Consider the following 26,684-nt stretch of genomic DNA (forward strand, 5'->3'; position numbering starts at 1 on the left):
TTTATTATGCTAATTGTCATTCTGCCTGCTAATTCTATCATTTTAGGTAAAGGGATAGTATCAGATAAGCTGTTTTATTAAAATCCCACTGACTTGCACAAAAATGGCACTATTTAACCTTCTCCCTCTCTGTTAGTCCCACATTCTAGTGTGCAGCCTCTGTAAGAGTGATGGACATTTAAAACAGGAATGTCCTGAAGACTTTAAGCGAGTGAAGTTAGAACAGCTTCCACCTTTGACTCAGGAGTTCCGCAAGATACTCAGTGAAGTCTGTGAGCAATGCTACAGTAAGTACACTGTGAATATATTTTTAAATGAAAATGTTATATTTAAGGCATCTTAGAAATGAAGTTTTAGGATTTTGAGAATAAGAAATATTTAAAATTACTGTATTTCTTGATCATTATTTCTAATAATTATTTCAAAATGTTTAGGATTATTTCTAGTCAAATTTAAGTTAATATGTGATATAGACCATGTTAACTCCTTTGTTCAAAAGGTCAGATTTTCTTGTTTCAGCTGATGTACACAAGATGCTCTTTAGAACATTCTCAAATCATGCTGTATAACATGGATGTTCAGGTTGTGCACAAACTTGGGGAGTCCATGCCAGCTTAAGTGCATGCCATAATTAAAGCAAAAGGGAACATACAAAATATAAAGACATTTTTAAATTCATGTTAATTTTTTAATGAAACTATAAAACAATTTTATGCTGATAACACAAATGTAAAGTGTTGTTAATGATCACCGATGGAACATGTTGTCCAAGGTGATAAAATGAGAAATATTTTAAAAATCTAGTTTAAAACGTGTCAAGTTCATAGAAATGTAATCTTTGTGTCCAATATGGTTTCATAAATTTTTGGAAAACATTTATAGCATTTTTCTACTTTAAAATTGTCATGTGGTGTAATCATCAAGTTAGGGCTGTCACGATTATAAAATTTGGCTGCCGGTTAATTGTCAAACAAATAATTGCGATTATGATGATTAAATTGTCTGTTTTAGGGTTTCACAATTAAGATGATTAATTGTCATATAAATTGTCATACTTTTGTCATAGATGTATGTGCTTCATAAACCTTTAGAAGTCATTTATTCATATTTAACTATTACATGATTTCCTTTAAGGCTTTAAAAACGTATGAATGACATTCAAATAATATTTGACAATAGGCCTACTTAAAATATCTGTCACTCTTTTTGGTCAACTTTAGTTTTGGGCCATTTTGCATTTACACGGATGTTGCTGAAACCCAGCCAACCTGAATATGTATTATATTATATTATATTATGCAATAGTAAAATATTTCTGTCCAGAATTCTTCACTTTCACGTTAGTATAAGGCTCTCCGATTAAACCCACGAGCCCTTGTTTCACATGAAGAAAGACCTTTGAGATTTTCTGTTCTATCATCTCCTTAGAAATAGAGGAAGCAGGCTTGACACAGGGCTCCTCACTGCGTGGCATTAACACCACGTGTGTGAACCAACAATGACAAACCGGAGCGCATTAGAAGAATTTTCACTAGTGGAACAAGACTTTTGGAATGTTTGAATTATGATTAATGATTTTTGAAATCAGAATGAGCTTTATTGCCAAGTATGCTGACACAAGGAATTTGTCATGGTGACAGAAGCTTCCAGTGCAAGAGAATGCAACGTATATACATACATACAAACATATACATTTAAACATATACATATAGTGACATAAAAAAATAAGATATAACAGATAAAAAAAGAGAAATATACAATTGCGCAATAATGTTGTTCGAATATTTTATATACAGATATACAGTTATGTGCAGGTGATGTAATTATTTAAGAAGAGGTAGGATATGTTAAAGAATATAAATTAAATATGGATACAAGTAGGCATGGATGGATTTAATTGAATATTGCACATGGTTGTATTGACCATAGGAAAGTATTTGGGGGCAGATTTAACTCTTCATGAGGTGGATGGCCTGAGGGAAATTTTTTTTCCTGTGCCTGGCTGTTCTGGTGCTCAGTGCTCTGTAGCGCTGGCCAGAGGGCGAGAAGAACAGGAGAGCTCCATACCAAGGCGTCCATCCACGGCGCATCTAGATGTCTAGAAATCTTGCCGACACCTCATTTCTTGTGCTTAGTTTCAGTGATTCTTGTTTCAATAAAAATGATCTAATTTCTTTAGGTGACTTTGCACCAGATGATGTCGAGGAGCAAGTCAGAGAGCGTATTCTGCAGGATTTAGAGAAATTCTTGAGATGTCAAGTGCCAGGTAGCACATTTTCTCACTGAGTGTCAGCATAAATTATTTTTAGTACAACAAATGCTACTGTGAGGCTTACTTACAGTACAATTGTACTTCACTAATGTATGTGAATATTTAAATAACATATAATTAGAGTATTTTTGCTCTCAATACAGTATTGAATATGATATTTTCTTACATTATAGCAGGCAATTGAGAATTGTATTTGAATGTGCTTAATTGTCATGAGAGTTATGTCACAATGCAAGAAATCTCAATGGTCCTAAATATGGGCTTTGTTTGTTATACAAAATGTAATAAAAAAAATATATATATATTTTTTTTTACAAATTAAAGAGTTATTAATTGAAATCCAACTGTTATATATACAATTGAAGTCAGAAGTTTACATACACCTTAGCCAAATACATTTAAACTCAATTGTTTTACAGTTCCTTACATATAATCGTAGAAAATTTCCCTGTCATTAGGTCAGTTAGGATCACTACTTTATTTTAAGAATGTGAAATGTCAGAATAATAGCAGAGAGAATGATTTATTTAAGCTTTTATTTCTTTCGTCACATTCCCAGTGGGTCAGAAGTTTACATACACTTGTAATAGTATTTGGTAGCATTGCCTTTAAATTGTGTAACTTGGGTCAGATATTTTGGGTAGCCTTTGACAAGCTTCTCCCAATAAGTTGCTGGAATTTTGGCCCATTCCTCCAGACAGAACTGATGTAACTGAGTCGGGTTTGTAGGCTTCCTTGCTCGCACATGCTTTTTCAGTTCTGCCCACAAATGTTCTATCAGATTGAGGTCAGGGCTTTGTGATGGCCACTCCAATACCTTGACTTTGTTGTCCTTAAGCCATTTTGCCACAGTTTGGAGGTATGCTTGGGGTCATTGTCCATTTGGAAAACCCATTTGCGACAAGCTTTAACTTCCTGGCTGATGTCTTGAGATGTTGCTTCAATATAGCCACATCATTTTCCTTCCTTATGATGCCATCTATTTTGTGAAGTGCACCAGTCGCTTCTGCAGCAAAGCACCCCCACAACATGATGCTGCCACTCCCATGCTTCATGGTTGGGATGGTGGGACATTTCTACAAAAAGAAAAATATTTGTCCCCATTTGCACCTGCAAACTGTAGTCTGTCTTTTTTATGGTGGTTTTGGTGCAGTGGCTTCTTCCTTGCTGAGCAGCCTTTCAGGTTATGTCGGTAGATGACTCGTTTGACTGTGGATATAGATACTTGTCTCCAGTATCTTTACAAGGTCCTTTGCTGTTGTTCTGGGATTGATTTGCACTTTTTGCACCAAACTACGTTCATCTCTAGGAGACAAAATGCGTCTCCTTCCTGAGCGGTATGATGGACGTGTGGTCCCATGGTGTTTATACTTGCATACTATTATTTGTACAGATGAACATGGTGCCTTCAGGCATTTGGAAATGTGCTCCCAAGGATGAACCAGACTTGTGGAGGTCCACAATATTTTTTCTGAGGTCTTGGCTGATTTCTTTTGATTTTCCCATGATGTCAAGCAAAGAGGCACTGAGTTCGAAGGTAGGCCTTAAAATACATCCACAGGTACACCTCCAATTGACTCAAATTAGCCAATTAGCCCGTCAGAAGCTAATTGGCTAAATGCTTGACATCATTTTCTGGAATTTTCCAAGCTGCTTAAAGGCACAGTTAACTTAGTGTGCAAACTTCTGACCCACTGGAATTGTGATATAGACAATTAAAAGTGAAACAACCTGTCTGTAAACAATTGTTGGAAAAATTACCTGTCATGCACAAAATAGAATCCTAAACGACCTGCCAAAACTATAGTTTGCTAATATGAAATCTGTGGAGTGGTTAAAAAATGAGTTTTAATGACTTCAACCTAAGTGTATGTAAACTTCTGACTTCAACTGTATATAATGTGAAGGACTATGTGGATGATGATTAATTCATATTTATTCAACAGGAGCCAAGTTGGTTCTGTTTGGTTCATCTAAAAATGGCTTTGGCTTTAAACAGAGTGACTTAGACATCTGTATGACTCTAGAAGGCCAGGACACAGCAGAGGTATTTTGCAAAGACCTCCTCCCCATTTATATTAAAAAAAAAAAATCCCTTGGGATCAAAGTATGGGTTCATGAAATAAATACAACTGTGAATTATTCACTTCTACACTTCAGATATGTCTTACTCGATTCTGTAGCAATCATTTAGTTTCCAATTCTGATGCCTTACACACATTCTCTTTGACAGGGCTTGGACTCTATTGCTATTATTGAGAACTTGGCTAAAGCATTACGCAGACACCAAGGTAAGCTCGCAGTATCAGTGTTCTGGGTGTAATAACTAAATATGCTTCAGGCAACATCCATTTACTTCCAGTTTAGTTGTATGATGTTAAAATAAAGTACAATTTTGTTTTACCTCTGCTGCCTATATCTCTCTCTTCCTCTCCTCATGTCTGTTTATCTGTTCACTGTAGGCGTGAGAAACATCCTGCCTATTACTACTGCCAAAGTCCCAATTGTGAAGTTTTACCACATCAAAACTGGACTAGAGGGAGATATAAGCTTTTACAATATACTGGTGAGAAAATAACTGTATTGAATTCTTTTTGTCTAAAATAGACACAGAAATTTAGCATTAACTTAATGAAAGTGCAGGCCAAAGGCAGCATATTTCAGGGTTTATGGTGCTAATATTTAACTAGAAAAAAGCTCCTCATATTTTTGCAATGTGTCTCCTATTGAACAATAATGTTTTTTGTTGTAGCTCCTCCATTCTCACAAAAAGTAGTATGCACTTGCCATTCAAGACATACAGCTGTGCATGTGACTGTTTATTTGTAAAACAAAACTTTGTTCATGCCCCCTTTTTCACTAAATCTCTGAACTTTTTCTGGATTTGTATTTCTGTCTGACCTCTTTTCATTAACTGGACACTGCAACATCTACATCATGACTGTTGAAACGAGATACATTAGTGTTGTGTGATTAGATTTGGAATGATGTACTGAATTAACATGACAGCCCTAATATATATATCATTACTGGATTTAAATGTACCATTTAAAGAGTATAAGGGGCATAGTAAATGTAAGAATTAGCTTTAAGCAGAGACAGAATTGCCAATCTAATATATATATATATATATATATATATATATATATATATATATATATATATATATATATATATACAGTTGGAAGGAAGTAATCATCTTGATGACTTTGAGGTGATTCGGATGAGCAAATTCTTCGGATTACTTTTGAATAATATTTACTGTGTGTGAAAACAAAATTGTGCAATTCACAAAATACTTTTTATTATCATTTCTATGTTTTACAAACTAACCGTAACACTTTGCCCACTAAATTCTCACTAGAATTCAGTTGGGTCGCATCAGTTTTGTGGTCTGTGCCGCGATATCGAGGGAAAATCTGTTGACACGTGCACACTCCAGAGATACAGTTGAAGTCAGAAGTTTACATACACCTTAGCCAAATATATTTAAACTCAGTTTTTCACAATTCCTGACATTTAATCGTAGAAAACATTCCCTGTCTTAGGTCAGTTAGGATCACTACTTTATTTAAAGAATGTGAAATGTCAGAATAATAGTAAAGAGAATGATTTATTTCAGCTTTTATTTCTTTCATCACATTCCTAGTGGGTCAGAAGTTTGCATACACTTTGTCAGTATTTGGTAGCATTGCCTTTAAATTGTTTAAATGGGGTCAAATGTTTTGGGTAGCCTTCCACAAGCTTCTCACAATAAGTTGCTGGAATTTTGGCCCATTCCTCCAGACAGGACTGGTGTAACTGAGTCAGGTTTGTAGGCCTCCTTGCTCACACACGCTTTTTCAGTTCTGCCTACAAATGTTCTGTCGGATTGATTTCAGGGCTTTGTGATGGCCACTCCAGTACCTTGACTTTGTTGTCCTTTTTTAATTAAAAAAAAATAATTCTCTTTTCTCCCCAATTTGGAATGCCCAATTCCCACTACTTAGTAGGTCCTCGTGGTGGCGTGGTAACTCACCTCAATCCGGGTGGCAGAGGACATGTCTCAGTTGCCTCTGCTTCTGAGACAGTCAATCTGCACATCTTATCACGTGGCTCGTTGTGCATGACACTGCGGAGACTCCCAGCATGTGGAGGCTCATGCTACTCTCCGCGACCCACACACAACTTACCACGCATCCCACTGAAAGTGAGAACCCCTAATCGCGACCACGAGGAGGTTACCCCATGTGACTCTACCCTCCCTAGCAACCAGGCCAATTTGGTTGCTTGGGAGACCTTGCTGGAGTCACTCAGCACACCCTGGATTCGAACTCGCGACTCCAGGGGTGGTAGTCAGCGTCAGTACTCGCTAAGCTACCCAGGCCCCTGACTTTGTTGTCCTTAAGCCATTTTGCCACAACTTTGGAGGTATGCTTGGGGTCATTGTCCATTTGGAAAACCCATTTGCGACCAAATTTTAACTTTCTGGCTGATGTCTTGAGATGTTGCTTCAATATATCCACAAAATTTTCCTTCCTCATGATGCCATCTATTTTGTAAAGTGCACCAGTCCCTCCTGCAGCAAAGCATCCCCACAACATGATGCTGCCACCCCCATGCTTCACGGTTGGAATGGTGGTCTTCGGCTTGCAAGCCTCACCCTTTTTTCTCCAAACATAAAGATGGTCATTATGGCCAAGCAGTTCAATGTTTGTTTCATCAGACCAGACGACATTTCTCCAAAAAGTACGACTTTTGTCAAAGGTGCACTTGCAAACTGTAGTCTGGCTTTTTTATGCCGGTTTTGGAGCAGTTTCTTTGCTGAGCAGCCTCTCAGGTTATGTTGATATAGGACTCGTTTTACTGTGGATATAGATACTTGTCTACCTGTTTCCTACAGCATCTTCACAAGGTCCTTTGCTGTTGTTCTGGGATTGATTTGCACTTTTCGCACCAAACTATGTTCATCTATAGGAGACAGAATGCATCTCCTTCCTGAGCAGTATGATGGCTGCGTGGTCCCATGGTGTTTATACTTGCGTACTATTGTTTGTACAGATGAATGTGGTACCTTCAGGCATTTGGAAATTGCTCCCAACGATGAACCAGATTTGTAGAGGTCCACAATTTTCTTTCTGAGGTCTTGGGTGATTTCTTTTGATTTTCCCATGATGTCAAGCAAAGAGGCACTGAGATTGAAGGTAGGCCTTAAAATACATCCACAGGTACACCTCCAGTTGACTCAAATTAGCCAGTTAGCTCAACTCATTGGTTAAAAATGAGTTTTAATGTCTTCAACCTAAGTGTATGTAAACTTCTGACTACAAATGTACAGTTGGTTAGAGTAGAGCATCGTGCCACACTCTCGCAAAAATCAGCCTTAAGTACCACCTGTTTTCTCCAGGGGGCAGTAAGCGAAACTTCAGCAGTATAGGCAATGCACAGCTTATACAGAGAACAAACCAACCATTCAGCAGACAGCACAACACGAGGACAAGTTCAAAACACAGCTTGATGGAGCACAACTCCGAATTTATGGATCTTAAGAGGTGTTTTTAACAATGTTTAACTTGACACAGCGACCTAAACATTTTATGTTTGTGACACAACATTATTGTTAATTATTTAAATATAACTATTTATAATTATTTCATCATTATATATTGAATTATTGTTATTTGAGGGGCTTTCTCAGCAAATATTTATATATATGATTAAATGTGATTAATTCGATGAATTAGTTGGCACACAATGTATTTAATTTGATAAAAAAATGTAATTGATTGACAGCCCTAATAAATATGATTTTCTTTTTCTTTTTTATTATCGTAAATGCTTTGAAAATCGACTTGAATTATTCAAAATGCTGACTTATTTTGGTTAATTGTTGCTGGGACATTCACGTTGGCGAATTGTATCTATTTAGTTTTTAATTGTGGTAAATACAGGATATGTTATGAATTCACACAAGTAATGTAAAAGTGTTGTAAAAATTGTAAACAAATAGGTCAGATTTCTCACTTTGTCCCCTCAGGCTTTGCACAACACACAACTACTGGCATCATATGCTGCAATTGATGCTCGTGTGAAGATCCTCTGTTATGTCATGAAAGTTTTTTCCAAAGTAAGTTTGAAACATTGATAAATATCATATTGTAATGCCATCACTGCTTCAGTCATAGAAACACAGTACACAGTAGTGGCTAAGTTGCAAACTTGGTTTATGAGAGTCAAGAAAGTTTTATTTTTATTTTTTTTTTTGTTGAAAATTTCCTAGTAGTTTTTTGGAGTAGTGGGGAGAACCATGGAATTATCTAGATGTGACCATCAATCATGATTTTAGCTGTGGCTTTTTTATTAATGATCAGTGATCCACATGTAAATGTTTTTGGGCTCCAGATAAAACTTGTTTACATTTAACTCATAGATTAAATATCTTGATCATAAGAATAAAATTATTCTTGTTTCTTCAGATATGTGACATTGGAGATGCATCACGTGGGAGTTTATCTTCCTATGCCTACACACTGATGGTGCTCTACTACCTTCAACAAAGAAACCCTCCTGTTATCCCTGTTCTCCAAGAGGTGTGCCTTTTGTTACTGTTAACCTTTTTTTTCTCTAAAATTTTACTATTGGTAAAAGAATTAAATTTTAATTCTCTCACCATTTACTCACCCTTATGCTGTCTCAAACACGTATGACTTTCTTTCTTCTGCAGAACACATACAAAGATATTTTGATGTGAGGTGTTTTTGACCATACAATGCAAGTCAATGGGGTTCAACAGTTCCAAGATCCAGAATGCACACAAGGGCAGCATAAAAGTAATCCATACAGCTCAAATTGTTTAATCTGCCTCGTCTAAAGCGATACGATCGGTTTTGAGTGAGAAACTCAAAATTTTAACTATAAATCTTGTCTTCTGCAGTCTCCTAGCCACGATCATGATTTGAAGTGTAATCGAGCTTCAATTCATGATCTCGCAAAGAAGACTGCAGTAGATAAGATTTATAGTAAAAAAGGAGTTACATTTTGGTCTGTTTCTCACTCAAAATTGATCATATTAAACCACTTGAGTCGAATGGATTACTTTTATGCAGCCTTTTATGTCCTTTTTGGAGCCCATTGACTTGCAATTTTTGGATATATTCACCTAATATCTCATCAAAATATCTTTGTTTGTGTTCCACAGAAGAAAGTAAGTCATACGAGTTTGAGATGGCACAAGTGTAAGTAAATGAAGAGATAGGTTTAAGGTGGGATATGAGAAAGCATTTTAACATTGACCCAAATGCCAGAAATTATAAAACGTAAATTATAATGTGCATGTGTTAGAATATATATATATTTTTTTATAGATATATAATGGGGTGAAGAAACCTGTATTCTTTGTAGACGGCTGGGATGTGCATTTCTTTAAGGATTTAAAGAATTTGGTGAGTGAATTTAATGGTTCATCATATGAGCTCATCTTATGAGTAAAATTATATAAAAGTATATTATTATGTTTAATAGCATATTTATTAACATATTATCTGTACTCATAAAATAGTGATGTAATATTTTAGCTTTAGCATTACTTAAAGTATCCTAAAGTCATCTGATTGTTGGCTTAGAATGCTTTCTGTGGCAGATAATCTATATCCGTATCAGACCATGTGAGCGGAGTGGTGATAATTCCACCTGAGCGGAGAGCGCCTTTTTGAAGATTCCACTCCCGCTCGCTCAGGCCGCTCAAGAATGCACTTTGTGAAATGCTGGTTTGGGAATCTGCGAAATAAGCAATAGGCCTAATGTCATGGAGTTCAAACATTGTTTTAGTGGAGTGAGCTAGTAGGCTACACTACTGTTTGATAATAAATTAATAGATAAGCTATATTGTTGTTTTACCATCATGTCAGTGCAACTGCCAGCTAGATGCAGGCCTGGTTCTGCAGGGTTGTGAACATTAGAGCACCCTCAATTGAATATGTGAGCTTAATAATACTCTATATTGGCAAAGCATTTTTCCTTGAATCCCAGCGAACACACACAAAATATCCCTGCATCAAAACCAATAAACATGTATGATCTTGCAGATCAGTGTGTCCTAATTTGCAGGTGGAGCATTCTGCTTTCATGCCTCCATTGTACAATTGTTAGTTAGTAAATTAGTAAAGATTTCCGCTCTCGCATAGAGAATTTCCTATTAGAATTATCTCACTTAATCGACTGCCTGTTGCTTTCGATTTCTGCTTCGGGATAAAGTGGCAAAGCCAAATCCACACCTTAATGATAAGTGAAAAATAAAAAAACTGACTCTAGTTTAGTGGTTGAAAATAACATCTTCGACATCGCTTACTGCATTCATGCGCAGAGAAAAAAGCAATTTTCTTAAAGACAAGTGTAATTTGTGAATTAAATAATTTAATTTGTTTTGGAATCATTAAACATGATTTCATCTAATATATATATATATATATATATATATATATATATATATATATATATATATATATATTAGACAAAATCTCACTTTATGCAGGACAAAGATTTTTTATTTGTTATATCCATGGTTAAACCTTGCTGTACATATAAAGAGCGCATGCACAAGACATGATCGTTTGACGCATATAAAGTCCAGATTCACTTTATGCTGCTTTAAAAATATCAAGGAAAAACAAAGGGGGCACATGCTATCTACTAATGTAATAATTATTATATAAATAACCACAGTCCTTTAGTTTGCTTATTCGTACATTTTAAAATTGTAGGGAATATTAATAAAGCAACAACACTGAAAAAGAAAAAAAACATTCACTGCACTTTTCTGGATATCTTAATAAACCCTTTAAAACTGAACAAAAAATTAGTATGAGAAATTGCTCATTTTAATTTACAGACCCAAAGTCTTATAGCATTAAATCAGAAACCTACTAATGTCTAAATCTACGGTATAATCATTCCGTGGAAACAACTGAAAAATAATTATGAATTTCACTTTTACCTGCAATATTTTTCCTGGTACCAGTCCATGTTTTCATTATTGCCATAAACGATTGTGGTTTTCTGGGTCGGTCGTGTCACTCGGGTCCACTTAAAACAGAAAAGTGCCAATTTGCATGTATGCATGTTTCCGTGCCAACGCACATATGTTTTATCACTTATAGAGGCATGTTTGATAAAGGTAATTAGAACTGAAAACAAATGTTATGGCATTATTTGAAGATGTTCAATGACATATGTGCTAACAGATAAATATTTGACTGATTATAAATGATAAGGAAGTTCTGGTTGACCCGATTATCTAACAGCCATTGTAAACCAGTCCAAAATAAACAGCGAGACACATAATTTCATATAAAATACAATCACATCATTTCAGATGTGTACGTTACTAAGCATTTGATAATTTAGTAAATGTTGACCTATATATTTTCACCCAGAGGGACACCTCAGCCCATGTGGGCAAAGGGGCAGTTGCTCGGTCCACTGTAGCGACTCCCTGTGTACGTGCTCGGAACCAAGTATACTACAGAGAAATTTAATGTCGGACGGGATTTAAGCGAACACTTTTTTACCGGTGAGTGTGAACGGTACCGTGAGTGGTTGAGTGGAGCGCACACGCATGGAGCGGGTTATTGAGCGGGAGTGTCACACCGCTCCGCTTCGCTCACATGCTCTGATCCGTATACACAAAAGAAGATGCCAGGCAGAAAGTTAGCCTCAGTCAACATTCATCTTTTTTTAATACATTAAAAGTGAGTGGTGATTGAGGCTGTCAGTCTCTAACATTCTGCTTAACATCTTTTGTATTCCATGAGAGAAAGTCATAAAGGTTTTGTAACGTACATGAGAGTGAGTAAATGATGACAGAATTTTCATTATTTGGGTGAACTATTCCTTTAAACAGGCAGCACAAAAATGTGGCTTGGATTTCTGGTTTAATTGTTGCCGAGTAATAAGGGATTGTTTATTCCACAGCGTAATTACTGGCCGGAGTACAAGAAGAATAAGGAGTCAGTGGGGGAACTGTGGCTCGGGCTTCTGCAGTTTTACACTGAGATATTTGATTTCAAGGAGAATGTCATCTGTATCCGCAGGAAGGAACCTCTCACCACCTTTAAGAAGCAGTGGACCTCCAAAAATCTTGCTATTGAGGGTGAGCCTAAGAAATTAAGTGGCAGGAATCAGATCAGGAACCCTGTATATGCAGGGTTAGGGATAATGTGTTACATGATAAAATGACTAGAATTATACCGTTTTAATTTTTATCATAATATGTGAGATAATTGGTTAAAATAAGTAACGTTAATTTCTATTTAATTTCCTGACAAATACAGTTAAAAACCTCTCACTTACAACCAACTAATGTGTTACTTAATCCATTTCGGTGGACATCATTTTCTCGTTTTTTTGTTTTGTTTTTTGTCATTTGGTGCCACCTAAATTGCAAAGGATTTTTAGATTGGATGCTGCTAAGTTAAACAGTTTAATATCATTTGTTGTTATTTTTTTAACTGTTATATTTCTTTATTAAAGCTTCAAAAATAATAATTTGACCATTTTACAGTTAAGATGAGCTGTTACATTAGTAGGACAAGTCATAATATTATATTGAAAAGTTACATTTTTGACATACATTTTTAAAAAACATTTGATGCCCATTGTAATGGACAGTGGATCTCAATGCAAGCAAAAAAGATATGCTGTATACTACTGAAAAACTGATAGATTTCAGTAATCTACAGATTTTGTCCAGTCTTTAGACCATGCATGACAAAACGTACTAAAATGGAAAAATTAATGTTTTATGGAAATTTTGTTTTGTTTAAAAAAAAAAAAAAAAGAAGAGAAAAGATTGAAACATCTTAAACAGAATGTTTTTGGTTAATAGTTGTGTAACGGTTCACTCCGTTTTCTCAATGCATTGATTGCTAACCATGTCGATTCAAATGCATCGATCTAAAAATCGATTTTTGAATCGAAAATTGTTAGTGCTGGATAATAATCTGGTTAAAATGCTAAAAAATCACATTTCGGCAAAACAGTGTACAATATTTAAAAAATTTATAAATATTAAATTAGTTACATGTGTGGCGTAAAGCTCCTCGCAGCGTGCACCCTCACAGCTTTCCCTTCACAGACGCACGCTGCACTCATGGGTTCGCAAACTCTCCGATCGTAACTCTCATTGAAACTTTTTCTGATCAGCTTTCGAGCACCTCGTCTTAGGATGGCCATTAAGAATCACATGAGCAAATGTCAGCTGAACTCGCAGTGCTTTTGTCTCGAGTCAAACGCATCATACCATTGATACATTGCGTGGCCACTACTGAAATAAAATGCTTTCAACGGCTAATTTTCTTAGCCGTTTTTCTCTGTAAGATAAAATAGTGCTGTTTGCAGGGTTTCCGTGGGTCTTCAACAGGTCTTAAAAAGGCTTAATTCATACTTCCGCAAATTAAGGCCTTAAAATGGTCTGAAATTGAAGCAACAAGTCTTAAATTCATAAGGTCATGGCATTAAATGTTGCATGAGGGATTGTTTTCTCATTGTGTTTAAGTAGGGTGACCAGACGTCCCGTTTATAAGAGGTGTGTCCCGACAGTTCTCTAAACAATGTAATTATGTCCCATAATGTAATTTTCCTTCTCGCTATTGTCTTTGGTATCGTTTGCAGAGAAGAGAAGCAATTTCGATGCGTCACACATTGATTTGACGATACTTTCATTCTAGTCTTTCAGCAAATCCGCTGAAATGTGTCTGGTTACAATGGCAATGACGTCATGTGCTTGGCGTGCTCTCTTTGTTCTCCTGTCAGTCAGAGCAACTAGAAATGCACCAGTAAAAATGTGTTTTCAACAGCGAGCTGAAAGAAGCCAATCAATTTTTTTGCGCAATAAGTGAAAATGTAAGCAAGGTGTTTTGCTGTCACTGTGAATGTTTATTTGCGCACGAGCACTGAGGTGACAAGGTCACATTCAGACAGATACACTGCACTTTTTACATAGTACAGTCACTTATATGTTGAGATGTGGGGATTTTATTTTGAATTTTAGGTTCCAGTGTTGTGAATTTTGTGTTAAAATGTGCACCTGACATGACAAGTCATTTTATAATTACACATGCAATATGACATCATATGGATAGAATAGGCTACATGGAATTTGTACATTTAAAAAAGCTCTAATGTGGTTAAATCGTGAAAAAACTCAATTTTAAATAAAATATACATTTTCACAAACTATATAGCCTATACCAGGGGTCGGCAACCTTTTTGACATGGAGTGCCATTTTTTATTTTCCTGATCTCATCACATTTTAACTTTGTTTAAACTCCCATTCAGCTCATGAAAACATGATGCGTGATCATGAGGAAGGATTACATCAAGATGTAGATTGGAATGCAGGTGCAGAATTTATATAAATAAAATAGTCTACTCCTCTCTCGCCATTGCTGGCGTGCCAGTGATTATCCCTCAGCATGCCACACGTGCCATAGGTTGCCGACCCCAGGCCTAAACAGTTAAGGGCAGAAGTTTGCATACCCCTTTTGTTTTTATAAGTTTCCACACCCCTTTCAGAATGTATACAAATAGCCTATAAGAGATCAAATATGATATTTTTTATGTAGTACTTCCCTTCAAAAGCTACATAACACAAAATGTATCTTATTTACACAAATCATCCTGTTCAAAAGTTTGCACACCTTGGTTCTTCTTGTGTTGCCTGCTTGTGTTGTGTTGTCCCTCAAAAGTTGGATCTCATCATATAACCACTGAAGAACTCAAATGTACAGAAGATGCTGAGAAACCAAATAGTTATACAGTAGTTGGGGGTTTTTTCTTAAGAAAAGTGGACATCATCATTGCTCAGGACAAAGCAGGGACTCATGAACAATTATTACACAAACAGTCATTGATCATCGAGAAAGCAACACACCATATTAAGAACCAAGGATATGTAAACTTCTTAACAGGGTCATGTGGGTAAATTCAGTTACTATTTTGTCTTGTGGAATAATTATATACACACACACGCACTCACACACACACACACACACACACACACACACAGTATATGGTGTAATATCATGGTTGATCAGTTGTGTATATATTGTCTTTCTCTTGTTGATTTAGATCCCTTTGATTTGAGTCATAATCTTGGAGCTGGTCTCTCACGGAGAAGTATGTAATGTTTATGTTCCTTTTGCTGTTACTCTACTCCAACATGCACAGTTAATAGTATTCTACTGTTATTATTACTGTTACTCATGTTTCATAAATATTTCTGGGATGCCAGAAGACCAAAGGACTGGAAAAAAAATTTTTATTGTATGGGCCAAACTTCTTAGTTTCACTAAAGGATGATCTAAACATTATGCACACACTGTACAGTATATACATTCAGTACAGCTTATCAGTATACTAGCTGTCCTATGTCATGCTATCACACCATACCATTCCAACGGTTTGGTTAATATTTACCTTAAAAAAATATCTAGCTGAATCTAGCCTTAAAAGGGCTGAATCTATTATAGAAACAAAGGATGGCCAAATCCATATTTCTGCCCATCATTTTGGAATATGATGACTACTAGGTGGCAACATGCTTTTAGACATGTTTAAATCACATTGAAAACAGATCAAGGTCAGCTTAACTTGGCTTGAGTGACTTCATGTAGAGATATTAACATTTATTGACTTAATGTTGATTAGATCACTACACTGCAATAACTTGTCGCATTTTCCTTTATGTTTTCAGTGGCCAGCTTCATCATGAAGGCCTTTATCAATGCACGCAGAGTCTTTGGCACCCCTGTCATAGTTTACCCTCCAGAGTATTCAAATAAAATGGTTTGTGTCCTTCATCTTGACCACCTAAATTCTCTTTGATGCCTTTCAAGTCAAATGATTTTGCCTAATGTCAGTTTTGTGTTTGTCAGGAGTACTTTTTTGACCCAGAGGTTCTCACCGAGGGCAAACTCGCCCCCAGTGACCGCTGCTGCCGGATTTGTGGGAAGATTGGACATTTTTTGAAAGACTGTCCAATGAGAAAGAGGTAATTCAGCTAAATTTCTTTTTTAGAATAATTTGTTTTTACATACATTTGATAATTTTTTAACTAAAGATTACAAGAAAATCTTTATGAAATGGCATGAAAATGGTTGGTAATGTTTTACATTATAGTGTGAATGTTTTGCATATTACGGATTATCTAGTATTAGTGATCTATTAGTCAATGCCAGCACCACACAGTCTATTAAGTCATGGAAATTTGTATAGTAAATATATACAGTTGCAATCAAAATTATTCAGTGGCAGTGGCAGCACAGGAACCAAAGAATGTCAATGAGTTGGAAGCAGTTGCTCATGAGAAATGTGTAAATATTCCAATAGAGATGTGTTTGAAGCCTGAGAACACTTACCTGAAACACTTATGTGATGTTATTAAGGGTAAAGGATGCTCCACAAATGATTGACTTTGGGGGTTGAATATTTCTGACATGACATTTGTGGAGAGAATTAGTTATTTTTTGGGTAAACTGAACTCTTTGTTCTAAAAATCACTCAAATGTGTATTAAAAACTTACTTTGTCTGTTTACTGAGGTTTTAGTTGATGTGTTTTAATTCACATCACCAGAATGTATTGCTGGTCAGGGGGGTTGAATAATTTTGATTGCAACTGTGTATATATATCAGTGTTTCCCCTAGGATTTTTTTCAGCAGCGGTGCTGCTGTGCACGCATCCACAAGCCTGCAAGGCCAGACCCGTATTTACACAAGTCTGTGGAATAATAGCTTAAAATGACCTTAGAATCATTATAGATGGGTTATTCATGTTCACCTTGTAATGTGTGTGTTTTTTATTTACTGGGAGCTTTTGACACTGGAAGCGCTAAAAAAAAATCACTTTCACTATTTTTACTAAGCATAAACACCAATAGAAAATATAAACCTATCTAACAGAACATACATGTCACCACAGTGCTCCAGACTACATATGAGTGCAGTGGCACCAGCACCTGATTTGGTAGCAACAGTGGAAAAAGAAATATTTTTTGTTTAAAAAAAAAAAAATACCAAAAACAATTGCGCAAATCAAAATGCTTTTTGAATGTAACTATTCTAAATACCAATTATTTAAATTGTAACTGTAGTGGAATACAGTTACTTATATTTTGTATTTTAAATATGTAATCCCATTACATATATTTCGTTACTCCCCAACCTTGTATATACACACAGTATATATACACCAATGAGCCAAAACATTATGACCACTCACAGTTGAAGCGAATAACATTGATCATCTCCTAACATGTCAAGGTCTGGGTAGATTAGATGGTAAGCGAACAATCAGTTCTCGTAGTCAGCATATTGAATGCAGGAGAAATGGGCAGGAGTAAAGACCTGAGCGACTTTGACAAGGGCAAAATTGTTATGCCAGACGATCGGGTCAGAGCATCTCTGAAATGGCAAGTCTTTTGGGGTGCCCCGGTCAACCAGTGGTGAGAACCTACCTGACGAGTATTTGTCAGGACAGTTGTCCGAGGAGGGATAAACCACAAACTGGAGACAGGGTGTTGGGCGCTCAAGGGTCATCAATGTGCGACGGCAACGAAGGTTATCCCATCTGATCCGAATCGACAGAAGGTCTACTGTGGCACAAGTCACAGAAAATTTTAATGATGGTTACGGGAGGAATGTGTCATAACACACAGTGCATCGCATCCTTCTGCGTATGGGGCTGCATAGCAGCAGACCGGTCAGAGTGCCCATGATGACCCCTGTCCACCATCGAAAGTGCCTACAATGGGCACGCAAGCACCGGAACTGGACCTTGGAGCAGTGGAAGAAGGTCGCCTCGTCCGATGAGTCCCGTATTCTTTTACATCACATGGACGGCCATGTGTGCCATTTACCTTGGGAAGTGTTGGCACCAGGATGCACTGTGGGAAGACAGACAAGCCGATGGAGGGAGTGTGATGCTCTTGGCAATGTTCTGCTTGGAAACCCTGGGTCCGGCCAATCATGTGGACACCAATTTGACATGCCACCTACCAAAACATCATTGCAGACCAGGTACACCCCTTCATGGCAATGGTATTCCTTGATAGCAGTGGCCTCTTTCAGCAGGATAATGCACCCTGCCACACTGCACACATTGTTCGGGAATGGTTTGAGGAACAGGATGAAGAGAGTTCAAGGTGTTGCCCTGGCATCCAAATTCCCCAGTTCTTAATCCGATCTGTGGGATGTGCTGGACCAACAGGTCCGATCCACGGTGGCTTCACATCGCAACTTACAGGACTTGAAAATCTGCTGCTAATTTCTTGGTGCCAGATACCACAGGACACCAACAGGGGTCTTTGTAGAGTCTATGCCTCAGTGGGTCGGTGCTGTTTTGGTGGCACATGGAGAACCATCAGCATATTAGGCAGGTGGTCATAATGTTTTGGCTCATCAGTGTATATATAACTTGCCAATATCCAGCCCTATTATATCTAACTGTTCATACTGAGAATTTTACTTAATATGATTTAATTGAAGTTGTTAGTACTTTAGTTAGTTTAATTGAAAAATAAATACATAATCCATAGCACTTACACCTTTGCACATGCCAAAAGAGAGTTAAATAAGACTCTTGATGCTTTTTAGTTGGTTTTGTTCATTTTTATTTATATATACACTGCCGTTCAAAAGTTTGGGGTCTTTATTATTATTTTTTCTTCACATTTTAGAATAATAGTGAAGTCATCAAAACTATGGAATAACAAAAATGGAATTATGGGAATTATATTGTGAATAAACAAATCCAAAATAAATAAGAAATATGTTATATTTTTGCATCTTCAAACTAGCCACCCTTTGCTTAGAATTTGCAGAAATGTACTCTTGGCATTTTCTCAACCAACTTCTTGAGGTATCACACTGGGATGCTTTTAAAACAGTATTAAAGGAGTTTCCATCTATGCTGGACACTTATTGGCTGCATTTCTTAAATATTTGGTCCAAGTCATCAATTTCTAAAACTGTTTTTTTTTTATTTATTTTTTTATATAATTTTAGTTTTGTAATTAAATAAATTAATATGTTGGCACAATTATATTTTTGTCTAGAAAACTAAGTTCAAACATTTAAGCATACGCCTTCAGATTAGAAGGTTATTTAGATCATGAGAAACATTTCAGTCAAGTGACATCAAACTTTTGAATGGCAGTGTGTGTGTGTGTATATATATATATATATATATATATATATATACACATACACATACAGTATATGATATATGAAGACAGAGATGTGACAATACTGATTGATTGCTCAGTAGGCGTGACGTCACAAAGTACAACAAGGCAATGAAGGACTGCAGCCCTTATAAAGATGGAAGATGGCATCAGAAGGAGGAGAGATGCTGTTTTCTGTGTGGCTCCAATTCTCACATAAAGAAAGACTGCCTGCTCTCTAAATCTTTAGGTATTTCTTCATCTCTGGTCATTGCATTGTTTCATTATAGTTGTGCTTGATTTGGACATTTTCCTAAGATATGTTGGGATTGACATCGTTATTTACTAACAGGTGTGACTCTTGAATTGGCAATTCCTATTTCTATAATCACGATATCCATGAATAACGCCTGTAACCATAGTGACAGTGACTAAAGTAAATATCAACAAAGGAAAGTCTTGACAAGGTATCATTAAATGAATTAGCCAAATCGAGGCACCCGTTTTTCCATCAAATGTTTTGTAACCAACAGTGGCTTTGAATGCTTTATGCATTCCAAATATTCATGACGTAACCAACAACTTGTCGTCCAGTGTGTTTCCATTCACACAGCACGGGTTTACCAAACTCTCTCAAAGTGCAGTTGTAAATCCTGAACATTTAAGGGAATCAGTTTGGTTATAGAATGCAGGTGTCAGTCTTCTTTATAATGTGTTTATACTGTGTGTGAATAAGGGCTGTTTTAGGGATGCCTATTTTTAGGGAAAGTTTATTTAAATGTAAATTTCAAATTAACCTAATGAAAATACAACAGTTAATTTTCAACATGATATTGTCATATTTTTATCAAATGAAGTGCTTTTATACAGATCCTAACAGCACAATCCAAAATACAACATTGGAGTTATATTTGTCATATAAAGTGCTGCGTTACAGAGCAGATGTGAGATATTACTTGAATACAATTAATATTGAAGTAGTACTAGTACAGTGAATGTTTCTGTCATACTTTTTTCATTTAAATTAAGCTTTTATTTTGGCATATGCTTGTATTTTAGAGTGAAGCCCTTTCCGTTTCTGTGTGTTTTTGAGGTAGCTTCCCACTTCCGGAAAAGCAGGTCGCGATGTGTGTCAGAAACCGTGTACTGTATCAATATGTACTATATTTGATAGAGGACGCACTTCTTGGCCAGTAAAACAGTGCATTCTTTAGGTATGCATGCAAGTAGAATTAATAGATTCTGGACATACTTCATACGGGAATGTAGGTATTGTCCTGTGACCCGACTGTATGACATAATAACAACAACCATGGATTTAATCCGCATGTGTTTTGTTAAACAACACCATTTAAGCATAAGGAACAACTTTCTTGGTATACAGGTGCATCTCAATAAATTAGAATGTCGTGGAAAAGTTCATTTATTTCAGTAATTCAACTCAAATTGTGAAACTCGTGTATTAAATAAATTCAATGCACACAGACTGAAGTAGTTTAAGTCTTTGGTTCTTTTAATTGTGATGATTTTGGCTCACATTTAACAAAAACCCACCAATTCACTATCTCAAAAAATTAGAATACATCATAAGACCAATAAAAAAAAACATTTTTAGTGAATTGTTGGCCTTCTGGAAAGTATGTTCATTTACTGTATATGTACTCAATACTTGGTAGGGGCTCCTATTGCTTTAATTACTGCCTCAATTTGGCGTAGCATGGAGGTGATCAGTTTGTGGCACTGCTGAGGTGGTATGGAAGCCCAGGTTTCTTTGACAGTGGCCTTCAGCTCATCTGCATTTTTTGGTCTCTTGTTTCTCATTTTCCTCTTGACAATACCCCATAGATTGTCTATGAGGTTCAGGTCTGGTGAGTTTGCTGGCCAGTCAAGCACACCAACACCAAGGTCATTTAACTAACTTTTGGTGCTTTTGGCAGTGTGGGCAGGTGCCAAATCCTGCTGGAAAATGAAATCAGCATCTTTAAAAAGCTGGTCAGCAGAAGGAAGCATGAAGTGCTCCAAAATTTCTTGGTAAACGGGTGCAGTGACTTTGGTTTTCAAAAAACACAATGGACCAACACCAGCAGATGACATTGCACCCCAAATCATCAAAGACTGTGGAAACTTAACACTGGACTTCAAGCAACTTGGGCTATGAGCTTCTCCACCCTTCCTCCAGACTCTAGGACCTTGGTTTCCAAATGAAATACAAAACTTGCTCTCATCTGAAAAGAGGACTTTGGACCACTGGGCAACAGTCCAGTTCTTCTTCTCCTTAGCCCAGGTAAGATGCCTCTGACGTTGTCTGTGGTTCAGGAGTGGCTTAACAAGAGGAATATGACAACTGTAGCCAAATTCCTTGACACGTCTGTGTGTGGTGGCTCTTGATGCCTTGACCCAAGCCTCAGTCCATTCCTTGTGAAGTTCACCCAAATTCTTGAATCGATTTTGCTTGACGATCATAAGGCTGCGGTTCTCTTGGTTGGTTGTGCATCTTTTTCTTCCACACTTTTTCCTTCCACTCAACGTTCTGTTAACATGCTTGGATACAGCACTCTGTGAACAGCCAGCTTCTTTGGCAATGAATGTTTGTGGCTTACCCTCCTTGTGAAGGGTGTCAATGATTGTCTTCTGGACAACTGTCAGATCAGCAGTCTTCCCCATGATTTTGTAGCCTAGTGAACCAAACTGAGAGACCATTTTGAAGGCTCAGGAAACCTTTGCAGGTGTTTTGAGTTGATTAGCTGATTGGCATGTCAAAATATTCTAATTTTTTGAGATAGTGAATTGGTGGGTTTTTGTTAAATGTGAGCCAAAATCATCACAATTAAAAGAACCAAAGACTTAAACTACTTCAGTCTGTGTGCATTGAATTTATTTAATACACGAGTTTCACAGTTTGAGTTGAATTACTGAAATAAATGAACTTTTCCACGACATTCTAATTTATTGAGATGCACCTGTATATACAGGTATCACTTACAGTTGAAAAGATCCATCCGACTTGCTGTTCACCGCCATATTTTTTTATCCAGTATTTTGAACATGACATCGCCTCAAGCCATCGCCTAAGGGACTGTTAAGTGTTCAGTCGATCCGCACTTCAAAATCTCGCCGGAAATAGCGTTGTAGGTCATCCGGGTATTTCTTGCTTTGTTTTATAAATAATGAGGATTCGGACATACTACTCCATTGGCATACTGTTTTTGACATACTGTATAGGAGGTAGTCTCGTGTAGCCATACCTTTTTACTAAAACGGCAAAGGTCTGGGATCTATGATCAGACTCTGGACGCTGCCATCTCACTTGATGCCGAAAAGGTGTTTGATATGGTAGAATGGGATCATCTTTTTAACATTTTGGAAATGTACAGGTTCGGGAATACTTTTATTGGTTAGATTAAGTTACTTTATAGACACCTGATAGCAGCGGTACAAACGAATGGATTAATTTCAGATTATTTTACTCTGGATAGGGGCACTCGGCAGTGTTGCCCTCTTTCCCCATTATTGTTCTGTCTTGCCCTGGAACCATTAGCAGCCACGATAAGAAAGGAAGGTGATTTTCCAGGGGTGGTGCTGGGAGGTGTGGTGCATAAGCTTTTGCTTTACGCAGATGATATTTTATTATTCGTCTCCGACCCTACTAGATCTATGCCTTGCCTCCACAGAATTATTAGTTCCTTTTCTAAGTTCTCAGGATACAGAGTTAATTGGTCTAAATCCGGCTCTGACAGCGTATTGCCCGGTAACGGCTTTTCAGCCGGGTGCCTTCCAGAGGCCCAAACAGGGCATTAAGTATTTGGGTATTTTATTCCCAGCAAATTTGTGATTTAGTTAGTTAATTTTGACCCTTTAATAAAAAGGTTTTCGAGCGATGTGGGCAGGTGGGCTTCATTACATTTATCTATGATTGGGAAAGTTAATGTAATTAAAATGAATTTTATTCCAAAATTCAACTACCTGCTACAGTCTCTCCCTATAGATGTCCCCCTCTTTTATTTCAAGCAATTTGATAGCATAGTGAAATCCTTAATTTGGAATGGTAAACGTCCCAGATTAGATTTATGTATGACGTATTGGACACTCAAATTTCCAGACTCTGTATTTTAGACAATGGGGCTGTCATCAATATAGGGGATAAACACATAAAAAATTGGGTCCTGGCCGGTGTTATGATCAGCAGACAGATTGTTTTAAGTGGATGGAAGTCAGCTGGAGCGACCTCATTTCAAGAGTGGTGCACAGAGATGGAGAGGGTAGCGGATTTTGAGGAAGTGTCATCTAGAAGGCTGGGGAACTTGGATACATTTGATGGGAAATGGGGCAGCTGTTTGCCGTTCTTGGAGGGCTCTCGGGGAGGGGCAGTGGAGAGAGAAGTATAGCTTTAAATGTGTGTGATTTATTATATAAATATATAATTATTTTATTTATTTTATTTTTTTTTTGTGTGTGTGTGTGTGTTTGTGTGTATATACTCATGTGTGACCACAGGGATGTTTGTTGAGGGTCAGGGTGGGGTTGGGGATTAGGAGGGGGAGGGGTAATAGTGGGGGTTAAATGTTGAGGTCTAGGCTCTGCAACATTATGCGGCAATAAAATGAAGTCAGCTGACTACCTAAATGTACTGAATGACCAGGTGATCCCATCAATCTTCCCTGATGGCACGGGTATATTCCAGGACGACAATGCCGAGATTCACCGGGCTCAAATTGTGAAAGAGTGGTTCAGGGAGCATGAGGAATCAGTGGCTACATTTACATGTACACCAATACTCTGATTATTGCAATAATCAGAGTATAAGGAATATTTAGATTAAGTTGTTTACATGATTTGGTCCAACCACTTCAATCCCGTTTACATGCTTCTTGCCAATACGCTGATTATTTGCTGAGAAATGTGATGTTTTAATGCTTTTTTATAAATGAATATTTATTACAAAAAAAAAACTTGTTGCAAATATGTCTCTTTAAATACAGCTTGGCATAAGGAAAATTAGTCTGTTTGTGAGTCTTTTTGAAAAATTTATTAAAAGAACCACTTCATAAGAGTCATTTTCAATAACACTGGGTGAGATGTCTGTTTTGATTCAGTAAAAAGAATCGAGTCATTTGTGTGTGAATCGGAATACACATGATGGATGTTGATGTGTTTCGCCCGCGAGCACAAACTCATTTCAAAGACGTGTTTCCTTCTCATTATTTTGCGGCATATGGTCTTTTTATTTCCACAACATTCAATTTAGACTGCAAACGGACATTCACAACTCTGGAAAATATGTATTCTTTTGCCATGTGGCTGTAGACGGGGGAGCACCAGTGCTGGAAAGTAGTGCATGGAACTGCCGTTTTACATGAAGCCGAAAATTAAGTGCAGCTTCTTCTTTTTCGTGATGTTTTCGAACCTGTGCTTGAGTGGAACATGACCGTCTGCAGTACTGGTGCAGGTGCACTTTGCTCAGAGTGGAAGAATTGCGATTAAAGCGTTTACATGCCGGTATAAAGTGATTAAAATAGGAGTACTCCACATATCTTACTGCGATTATCATTACTCTGATTGTTAGCATAATCGCAACATCATAATCGCAATATTCTGTTTACATGAGCAACAGTTTAATCGCATTATTGCCTTAATCGCATTATAATCGCATTACGATGGTGCATGTAAACGTAGCCATTTTCACACATGAATTGGTCACCACAGAGTCCTCACCTTAATCCCACTGAAAGTCTTTGGGATGTGCTGGAGAAGATTTTACGGAGTGGTTCGACTCCCGTTATCTCGACCAAAAGTTAATGCAACTCTGGATGGAAATAAATGTTGTGATGTTGCATAAGCTTATCGAAACAATGCCATGACGAATGCACACCGTAATCAAAGCTAAAGGTGGTCCAACGAAATATTAGAGTATGCAACTTTTTTTTGGCCGGTGTGTGTGTGTCTGTCTGTCTGTCTGTGCTGACAAATAGTGGTTCCCTGTCTACCAATCACTGTGGGCGATTTAAAAGAGAGCGCTCATAAAACGTGGAGTCATCCATACATTTACATTTATGCATTTGGCAGACGCTTTTATCCAAAGCGACTTACAGTGCACTTATTACCGGACAATCCTCCTGGAGCAACCTGGAGTTAAGTGCCTTGCTCAAGGACACAATGGTGATGGCTGTGGGAATTGAACCAGCAACCTTCTGAAAAGGATAACCTACCAGTTATGTGCTTTAGCGCACTACGCCTCCACCACTCCCATAGCAACTGGGTCAACTACGCCTTAATCTTATCTTAAGATTTCCTTAGTAAAACTTGCTCTTAGCAGTGTTGTGAATAGGTTTTAAGAAAAACTCCTAGCTAGGAACTCTTTGGAGAACTCCTAGTGGTAAGATAAAAATCTTTGTGAATACGGGCCCTAGTATGTTTACAATAAAGGCATGTTTTGGGTGTTTGAGGCTTTGGTCAAGAATCATGCAAACATCCTCATGTTTCTCTTTGCAGAGTCCTCCCCACACACATACCAAAGAAGTCCTGCTTCAGACAGAGACAGACAAGTATGTCTGTTTTTTGTTTGTTTTTCCGATTATCCTTATTTAATAATAGTATTGTTTTTCTTATTAATACACATACAATTCAAAAATTTTATATGTGTGTACTGTACAGGGCAGTCCTCAGCATTACAAGAACAGGAAGCAGAAAGCAAAGAGAGTGCTTTTGGATCCTGAAGCAGGTGAGCGCAGTACTTCAGTGCATGGTGATTTATGCGGCGCTTGATATAATAACTCCTTGTTTAACCCTTCAATTCTGTCTATAAATGTTACGAATTTCAGTTTACAATATGTGTACTTATCTAAGCTGATAATAAAAAGGGACATGAATATTAAAATGTAATTTTCAATAGCATTGAAACTCTGGGCTTTGTATAAATCTGACATTGTTAGATGTTTTCTTGCACCACCAAACAAGGATTCGTAATTGCAACAATTATACTGTAACATTATACTGTAATATATTTTATAGTCTCTCTCTCTCTCATATATATATATATATATATATATACACACAGTGCTGTGAAAAAGTATTTGCCCCCATCCTGATTTCTTCTGGTCTTTTGTATATCTCATACTAAATTGTTTCAAAAATTCAAATAAAATCTAACATAGAACAAAGGAAATCTTAGCGAACACAAAATACAGTTTTTAAATGATAATGTTATTTATTGAAGCA

At 37.0% G+C, this 26,684-nt stretch overlaps 1 protein-coding gene across 2 annotated transcripts in view; it reads left to right on the top strand.

Annotated features, from left to right (window-relative positions):
* Nucleotides 1–26,684, top strand: part of LOC127431101 (terminal uridylyltransferase 7-like) — a 51,482-nt gene that overhangs the window by 21,401 nt on the left and 3,397 nt on the right. The window contains exons 15-29 of one of the 2 annotated variants that reach the window (XM_051681363.1): nucleotides 137–287; nucleotides 2,180–2,266; nucleotides 4,219–4,319; nucleotides 4,506–4,563; nucleotides 4,735–4,838; nucleotides 8,289–8,378; nucleotides 8,728–8,841; nucleotides 9,616–9,693; nucleotides 12,221–12,398; nucleotides 15,378–15,425; nucleotides 16,003–16,094; nucleotides 16,184–16,299; nucleotides 19,571–19,719; nucleotides 25,959–26,011; nucleotides 26,121–26,187. In XM_051681363.1, coding sequence (XP_051537323.1) covers nucleotides 137–287; nucleotides 2,180–2,266; nucleotides 4,219–4,319; nucleotides 4,506–4,563; nucleotides 4,735–4,838; nucleotides 8,289–8,378; nucleotides 8,728–8,841; nucleotides 9,616–9,693; nucleotides 12,221–12,398; nucleotides 15,378–15,425; nucleotides 16,003–16,094; nucleotides 16,184–16,299; nucleotides 19,571–19,719; nucleotides 25,959–26,011; nucleotides 26,121–26,187 — 1,486 coding nt within the window. The remainder of the gene's footprint in view (nucleotides 1–136; nucleotides 288–2,179; nucleotides 2,267–4,218; nucleotides 4,320–4,505; nucleotides 4,564–4,734; nucleotides 4,839–8,288; nucleotides 8,379–8,727; nucleotides 8,842–9,615; nucleotides 9,694–12,220; nucleotides 12,399–15,377; nucleotides 15,426–16,002; nucleotides 16,095–16,183; nucleotides 16,300–19,570; nucleotides 19,720–25,958; nucleotides 26,012–26,120; nucleotides 26,188–26,684) is intronic. The other variant, XM_051681371.1, reaches the window with a different exon arrangement.

The sequence above is a fragment of the Myxocyprinus asiaticus genome, chromosome 3 (genome assembly GCF_019703515.2).
Source record: "Myxocyprinus asiaticus isolate MX2 ecotype Aquarium Trade chromosome 3, UBuf_Myxa_2, whole genome shotgun sequence".
NCBI classification, from domain to species: Eukaryota; Metazoa; Chordata; class Actinopteri; order Cypriniformes; family Catostomidae; genus Myxocyprinus; species Myxocyprinus asiaticus.